The following is a 9015-nucleotide window of genomic DNA, read 5'->3' on the forward strand; positions in this document are numbered from 1 at the left end:
CAGTAGATAGATGACAGCTATACTTACGGTGAACATAACAGTCGAATCACTTGCTATATGCCTCAAAACTAATGTAATACTGTGTCAGCTATACTTTCATTTTTAAAAAGGGAGAGGGGAAGAGAAAGGTCCACTTATGTAACAGAAGATGGTCTACTCTTCTTTCACTCCTTTGAGTCAGAAGTTTCTCCCTTAAGAGTGGGGGAAGGAAGAACAACTCCTGAGGTTCTTTTCTAACTTTAGCTGATAGGTTTGGGTGTTGGTACCCCAAAGCAAAACCGGTTTTCAAGGATTCCAAGTGTAAGAGCTAACACCCTATCTACTCACATAAAAGAGAAGCCTATCAATAAATAAGCCCCTTATAGTCTCACCTTAAATATGAAACAGTAACAAAAAATCATCCAACATCAAAGGAAAATCTAAGGCATGACACAGAAAAATTTACATTAAAAAACTGGCCCTGGAACACCCAGGTGGCTCAGTGGTTGAGTGTCTGCCTTCGACTCAGGTCATGATCCTGGGGTCCTGGGACGGAGTCCTGCATCAGGCTCCCCACAGGGAGCCTGCTTCTCCCTCTGCCTATGTCTGCTTCTGTGTGTCTCTCATGAATAAATAAATCTTAAAAAAAATAAAAATTAATAAAAATTAAAAACTGGCCCTGAAGATAGTGTTGAGGTTATCTCCTAGAATCCTGAACCACCTGAGAGCTTAAGTGTGACAAGAGAAACAGGCATTTTAGTCATATAAGGACTCAGAAGTTTACTTCCTAGTAACACCCTCAAAGGAAATCACTCTAGAATGTGCACTGGAAAAACAAGATGAAAACCGAGAAAGCATAAAAGATGAGATTTAAGAGATAAAAGATACAACCTGGGAGAGCCATGAAAGGGAATTCTAGTAGGCCAGTTGTTTGGCAAGTCCAGGGAACCAGCAGTCTTGACTGAGCCGGTAGGGAGGTCTCCAAGACAGCATGCTCCAGAAAAAAGAATTCTGACTAAGGACATAATAAAGGAGCAGACGGGTGGAGGGGAGAAAGTATTTTGAATGTGTTGGGGAAGAGAGGTAAATGTACAAGAGAATCATAATCCAAATATTAAGCAAAAGCCAAACTCAGAACAAAAAAAAAAAAAAAATCAAAAGAAAAAAAAGAAAAGAAAAAAAGTAGCCAGAAAGAGGGGCTTCTGGCTGGCTCAGCCAGTGGAGCATGTAACTCCTGATCTTGGGGTTGAGGTAGAGCCCTAAGCTGGGTATAGAGATTACTTAAAATCTTAAAAATAAATAAAGAAAAAAGAATGAGGGGGACACCTGGGTGGCTCAGCAGTTGAGCATCTGCCTTCGGCTCAGGGGGTGATCCCAGAGTCCTGGGATCGAGTCCCACCATCGGGCTTCCTGCATGGAGCTTGCTTCTCCCTCTGCCGGTGTCTCTACCTCTCTCATGAATATAAATAAAATCTTTAAAAAAAAAAAAATGAGGGAATAATGAAGAAAGCATATGCTTCTTTCTACAAAAGAAAAAGCTATAAAAGGCAGCATCATTTTGACCAATTAGAGAATGTAAGAAAGGAGAATTCATTTTGGCATTTTCTCTCGGGATCTTTACCAGGGTTTCCTAACTATGGCTAGAGGGAAAAGAAACAAAATCCTAGCCATTGTAAACTTGCCTCTACTGTGAAAAAGATGTACGTAGTTATATCATATAACAAATGCTATTATTCTTGTTCAGCTTTTGCAATCAACCAATAGTAAAAAGTGTAACAGCCCTCATAAGGTTACAAAATAGAACATAAACATTACCAATTTTTTAAAAGACTTTATTTATTCATGAGAGACAGAGAGAGAGAGAGAGAGAGAGAGAGAGAGACAGAGGCACAGACACAGGCAGAGGGAGAAGCAGGCTCCATGCAGGGACCCCGATGTGGGACTCGATTCTGGGTCTCCTGGATCACGCCCTGGGCCGAAGGCGGCGCCAAACCGCTGAGCCACCAGGGCTGCCCACATTACCAATTTTTAAGTTCACCTGAATAGAAGCTAAAGGAATGTGTTAAGAAGGAAAAGGAAGAAAGATGTGGCATTGATTGCCTCACCTTATCAAATACAGACTCAATATGCTGTCCATAAGTTCATAAAACAGAAATATAAAGTCACAAAGGTAACCAACAGAACAATTTAAAATAGTGACATAAGGGATGCCTGGGTGGCTCAGACAGTTAAGCGTCTGTCTTCAGCTCAGGTCATGATCCCAGGTCCTGGGATCCAGTCCCACAATGGGCTCCTTGCTCAGCAGAGAGCCTGCTTCTCTTTCTGCCTGCAGCTCCCCCTGCTTGTTGCATCCTCTCTCTCTCTGACAAATAAAATATTAAAAAACAACAAAAAACAGAATAGCAATATAACTGTATCAGAAGTAGGGCAAAGGGAACAGTAGTTGTGGTTAACTAAACTCTCACCTAATATCTACCAAGGTTAATTAAATTCTCAATCTAACACCTGAAGTTGATAAAAAGAAACTTGTCTAACTATATTTTAAAATACTGAATTATCTACCAGAAAAATTCAACACTAAACTGGTAAAAGTCTGGAGAGCAGAACTGAGATAAAAAGGGATAGGGAAGAAAACGGCTGCTTTTCTTTATAACTTCATTTGTACTCTTTGATTTTTAACCTTACATGAGTACATCTTTTTAACAGCTAAAAGCTATTTAAAAATATTTTTATTGAGGTTCGATTTGCCAACATATACTATGACACCCAGTACTCATCCCGTCAAATGCCCTCCTCAGTGCCCATCACCCAGAGAAGCTGGTTATATTTTATTTTTTTAATAAATTTATTTTTTATTGGTGTTCAATTTGCCAACATACAGAATAACACCCTGTGCTCATCCCATCAAGTGCCCCCCCTCAGTGCCCTCCTCCCCTTCCACCACCCCTAGTTCGTTTCCCAGAGTTAGGAGTCTTCCATGTTCTGTCTCCCTTTCTGATATTTCCTACTCATTTCTTCTCCCTTCCCCTCTATTCCCTTTCACTATTATTTATATTCCCCAAATGAATGAGACCATATAATGTTTGTCCTTCTCCGATTGACTTATTTCACTCAGCATAATACCCTCCATGTCCATCCACGTCAAAGCAAATGGTGGGTATTTGTCATTTCTAATGGCTAATATTCCATTGTATACATAGACCACATCTTCTTTATCCATTCATAAAAGCTGGCTTTTTAAAGACACTTTATAAGAAAAAAGAGGCTTCCTGGGTGGCTCATTTAAGTGACAGACTCTGGATTTCAGCTCAGATCATGATCTCAGGGTCATGAGCTTAAGATTCTCTCTCTTCCTCTCCCTCTGTCCCCACCCTACATCATTCCACTGTGAGCACACACACCCATGCATTTTTTTCTCTAAAAAAAAAAAAAAAGGAACAAAGAAAATCAAAATTCTATTTTAACACATGAAAATTACACTTTGATGCTTTCATTCTGTGAATATTTTTGTTCTGTTTTAAAGATTTAAAAGTGTGTGCCAGGATGTCTGGCTGGCTCTGTTGGAGGAGCATGTGACTCTATCTCAGGGTCATGAGTTCAAGCCCCACATTGGGTGTAGAGATTACTAAAAATAAAAAAATTAAAATAGGGGCACCTGGGTGGCTCAGTTAGGTCTGCCTTCAGCTCAGTCATTACCCTGGAGTCCCAGGATAAAGTCCCACATTGCGCCCCAAATCGCGCTCCCTGGTCAATGAAGAGTCTACTCACTTCTCCCTCTGCCCCTTCACCCCACTCATGCACATGTGCCCTCGCTAATAAATAAAATCTTAAAAAATAAAAATATGTATATACATATATGCTTTTCACTGTTATGGGAAAAATTTCTCCACAAAATGTCATTGTTTCAATTTTCTTTTTTTTTTTTTCTTTTTTTTTTTTTAATTTTTTTTTTATTTATTTATTATAGTCACAGAGAGAGAGAGAGAGAGAGAGAGAGAGAGGCAGAGACACAGGCAGAGGGAGAAGCAGGCTCCATGCACCGGGAGCCTGATGTGGGATTCGATCCCGGGTCTCCAGAATCGCGCCCCGGGCCAAAGGCAGGCGCCAAACCGCTGCGCCACCCAGGGATCCCTGTTTCAATTTTCCTACAGATAAAAACATCAGAACTATTAGTACAAAAATGCTCCTGAATTGAACACTAAAATGGCAACCTGAAGATGGGCACAAATTATTTGATTACTTACACAATCACCAATACAGCAGCAACATTACTTGCCAGTAAATACCTTTCTCCTTTTAACACTAGAGTGGACTCACCATTTAATTTTTTTTTTAAGAATTTATTTACTCATGAGAGACAGAGAGAGAAAGAGAGAGGCACAGACACAGGCAGAGGGAGAAGCAGGCTCCATGCAGGGAGCCCAAAGTCGGACTCGATCCCGGGTCTCCAGGATCGCGCCCTGGGCTGAGGGTGGCGCTAAACCGTTGAGCTACCCGGGCTGCCCTCACCATTTAATTCTTAAAGGGGTTTTTAAAGAACTCCAAGCACGTCTTTAAAAGAGAAACAACTGGGCAGCACCGGTGGCTCAGCGGTTTAGCGCTGCCTTTGGCCGGGGGTATGATCCTGGAGACCTGGGATCGAGTCCCACGTCAGGCACCCTGCATGGGGCCTGCTTCTCCCTCTGCCTGTGTCTCTGCCTCTTTCTGTGTGTGTCTCATGAATAAATAAAATCTTCAAAAAGATAAAAATATAAATAAAAGAAACCACTTTAAGTTGTAGTTATCAATTTTAACTTTAAAAATATGCTTTTCAAGTATTTAATAGGCTAATTTAAATAATGAAAAAATCTTTCACTCTTAAAGTCAAAAATCATGGTGCAACAGAGGCAAATATCACCATAAAATGGAGATTTACATTTTACACACAAGTTTACTAGAATGTTCACTAGAACAGTATAGACAACAGTCTTTCCTTCCTCTCCTCTAATTTATTCTATCCAGATATAACTAGTGTTTTTCAGTTTGATCTATATTCTCTCACTCTCCTTGTACATACACAAACACACAAACATTTAAAAGCTTGTTCTAACCAAAGGCATCAGGGCAGCATTTTAGCACCGCCTTCAGCCCTGGGCGTGATCTTGGGGGACGTAGAACCGAATCTGGTTCTGGACTTCTCCCTCTGCCTGTGTGTGTGTCTCTCGTGAATAAATAAATAAGATCTTTAAAAAAAAAAGGCATCAAATGATTACTATGCTCAATAATAGTATACTGTACACATTTCAAGACAAAAATATCTTCCCTAGTTTACTGTTTGCTAACTGCCTTAGGAATTTCTAATGGCTGCAGGGTATCCAAGTAAACGAAATGTTACATATGAAACCATCTGAAAATAACATTCCACCTCTTAGGTTATAAGCAGTCTAATGGTTACAAAGTCACATCTTAAAAACATGGTCTCCCACTCTAATTCTTCACATCAAAATCATTGTCAATTGTACATTTCTCCAAAAATTACCATATGATCAATGAAGTAGACAAGATTAGCAAGAATATGTAATTTATCAAAAATTATTAAAAACAAAAAACCTCTTTAATATGCTAATAATAAACAGAATTGGTGAAAATATAAAGACAAGAGTCAAGACCAAACTCATAAATCAAGAGGTACTTAACAAGAGTGCAGAAAAATTAACCTTTTTCCACTTAAGCTTCATTTTTATAGAAATTAAACATAAATTGTAAGTAAATTTATTTCTAAAAAACCCACAATCAAAAAAGCCTGAATTGTTTACATTAAAAATCTTTAATCAACAAAATATTATAACACAAACTTTTAAATAGCATTATTTTTAAAACTTGAAGTTTTAAGAAATGGTTCTTTGGTTTATTAGTTGAATAGCTAGCCCTGATTTTTAAACATATAATACATATAATCCAATAAATCCAATATAGTCCATATATAATCCATATAGTCAAACACAGTAATTGCAAAAATGTTACTCTCCTTTCTTAAAGGAAAAAAATGTTACCCTATTCCAAAAGATTTGTATAAAATTGCTTAAATACACTCACTGGAAAATGGAAAACCAAGTAAGAATCATTAACACTCAACAGATGTTTAACGTATTGTTTACATAACACAATTATTTTGTGAGTAAACAGGTTCTACATAAAATCAATCACCTTCATAATGGTTGCTAGGACTTCTTTAAAAGATGTAATCCTGCATAGTATACAAAATAAACCCACACTAGTAGGAGGATTATTTTAGATCCCTGTAAAAGTATAAGATTACCTATCTTTTTGTTTAATCTGTATCCGTATTAATCCATACATACTATGACCTTTTCAAACACAGTCATCTTTACTTTTTTCCTAACTATAAAATACACACCCCTTTAAAAAATCTTGGAAATCTTGAAAAATAAAAAAATAAAAATTGTAACCCCACTTCTCGTACATATTTGTCCAGTCATTTATCCACACAGATATACATACATCAAATCTCTTCTTATGAAATTTGGGATCTAGAAAAATAAGTGCATTTTAAATGGCTGAATTGAGACACCTGGGTGGCTCAGTGGTTCAGGGTCTGTCTTTGGCTCAGGGCATGATCCTGGAGACCTGGAATCAAGTCCCACATCCGGCTCCCTGCATGGAGCCTGCTTCTCCCTCTGCCTGGGTCTCTGCCTCTCTCTCTCTCGCTCATGAATGAATAAAATATTTTTTTAAAAAAAAAGGTTGAATTGATCAAATCCCAAAAATCATAATCATGCCATCACCAAAGCACAGCAACATTCTTATTAGTTCTAAAAATTAGTCTATTTACTTATCTACATGTACATCTACATGTACTTTTGTAAGGTTTAAAATGTTAGACTTGACTTTCAGTACCATCTACCTGGGGTAGGAGAGAAAAAGCACAGGCACTGAGAGAAAAAGGCCTAGGTTTCAAATCTTGAGTTTCTAAATTACCAAAAATATGACCTTGAGTAAATTACAAAATGAGTCTGTTTATCAGACGAAAATGAAAATAACTGCACCTACCAAAAAGAGGTGTTCAGAGGATTAAATAAAACGGTATGTGTGAAGGGAGTATCCAATGCCTGGCATATAACAATACCTCCACAATATTAGTTCTTTCCTTCTCATCAAAAAGGAAAAAACGAAGGCGTGAATGCAAAACAACAATTAAAAGACGTCTACACATAAATACTGCAAATGTACTTGAAAAGATGTTATTTTACCAGAGCTTTTTACTCAATTGTAATTTATTTCACAATGCACTTAGCCAGCAACAACGCAGGGTATTACGGCACCAAAAATTTTACTTCGGGAAAAAAAAATATTTTAAGTGCATTTCTCCTAAGTTTGGCTATCTGAAATCATCGCTCACAAGAGGGAAGAATGCAAAAAACTCCTCTTGTATTAGTGTATCATGAGTTAAAACCCTGACGACTGAGAATTTCCTTTAAGAAAAATTAAAGGATGAAAAGAAAACTCGATTTTCCTCCCTCCCAGTGATAAGTCTGGGAATGAACAAGACAATAATTTCTTTTTTTATTATTTTTATTATAAATTTATTTTTTATTGGTGTTCAATTTGCCAACATCTAGCATAACCCCCAGGGCTCATCCCGTCCCCCAGTCACCCCCACCCCCCTCCCCCCCTTCCCCCACCCCTAGTTCGTTTCCCAGAGTTAGGAGTCTCTCAGGTTCAAGACAATAATTTCTAACAATTCAGGAAATGCCACGGACCTAAGAACACATGGGCGAAAAGGTAAGTTTGAATCTGCTCCCTGCGTAGGTCCGGGAGCGTAGGAATAAGACTTAAAACCCTGAGGTCTTTGGACAAAACTGAGGGATGAGACAGAGGGAGAAGGGGAAGACGGTCTATAAAAGTCAGAGGCAGAAAAAAACAATGGGAGGGAGAGGGAGCAGACGAGAAACGCTCCAGAGCCTGGCTCGGGTGCAGCGGCTGCACTTGCAGGAAAGCCAGAGTTGGGGAACTGAGAAAATGAGGAAATCCCGGTGCCCTGCGAGTGAGGACCCCGGGGGGCTGCGGCGGAAGGACAGGGGCGCTGCAGCCCGACACCGGGGCGAGCGGGGAAAGCGTGCAGCCGCGGGACCAGAGAGCCAGGACAAGGCTGTGCGCAGGGTGCGGAGACGCAGAGGCCCCCGCGGTCGGCCAACGTGGGGGAAAACGAGGAGGGGACGGCGAGGCCCGGGCAGCCCGCGGCGACGCGGTACCTGCAGAGATCGTCCAGGACGCTGCCGGGAATCTCCACCCGTTTGGTCTCCATGATGAGGACCCACAGCAGGAGCAGGGCATCCCGGCTCCGCGCGGCCGGGACCGAGGGTGCGGCACGGAGACTCCGGCTCTCCCGAGAGCGGGCGGCGGCGGCGGCGGCGGCGGCGGCGTCTCCGGCGACGACGAGCGGAGGGAAGAGGCGGGACCCGCTCGCTTCCGTCCGGCGACCTCAGCCGGACCCGGAGGCGGGGCCAGAGCGCGGGGCGGAGCCCCGGGAGTCACGCCCCCGCTCTGCTTGAAAGGTCCAATAGGTAGCTGGAGAGCCGGAGCCCGAGCACGCTAAGCCAATGAAATGTCTGTTTATTGGTCTGTCGTCTCCAATCCGTCTTCAAGCAGCTCGGTTGCTGCTCAGAAAACCAGCTTCCCGCCGCCTCGGAGCCCGGGTGGCCCCGCGCACGCGCACTGAGCCGCCTTTGCGCTACCGGGAAGTCCGGGAGGCTCGGGTCTTCCCGGTGGACTCCGAGGCTCCTCGCGCACGATGCTAGCGTTCGCCTGGGTCTGAGCCGCCCGTCGGTGACTAGGCAGGCCCTGGCGGTTCTCCAGGGCCAACCCCCAGGACGCTCCTGCGCAGGCGCGCGTGCACAATTACTGTCGCCGAGTATCCCGCACAGGTATCCGTCGTCGCCCCATTCCTTTCAGGCCACGCCAAGGGCTGTACCTCCTTTGACTACAAACACCTGAAGGGGGTTATCTTCTTCTCTGGTGACTTACCTCTGCGTCTCC

The 9015-nt window shown here is 42.0% G+C and overlaps 1 protein-coding gene across 1 annotated transcript in view; it reads right to left on the reverse strand.

Annotated features, from left to right (window-relative positions):
* The window catches only part of DCP2 (decapping mRNA 2), a 51128-nt gene extending 42679 nt beyond the window's left edge, over nt 1–8449 (reverse strand). Inside the window, exon 1 of the mRNA XM_055325157.1 lies at nt 8232–8449. Coding sequence (XP_055181132.1) covers nt 8232–8284 — 53 coding nt within the window. The 5' untranslated portion in view covers nt 8285–8449. The remainder of the gene's footprint in view (nt 1–8231) is intronic.
* Nucleotides 8450–9015: the final 566 nt, after the last annotated feature.

The sequence above is a fragment of the Nyctereutes procyonoides genome, unplaced genomic scaffold (assembly GCF_905146905.1).
Source record: "Nyctereutes procyonoides isolate TBG_1078 unplaced genomic scaffold, NYPRO_anot_genome, whole genome shotgun sequence".
NCBI lineage: Eukaryota > Metazoa > Chordata > Mammalia > Carnivora > Canidae > Nyctereutes > Nyctereutes procyonoides.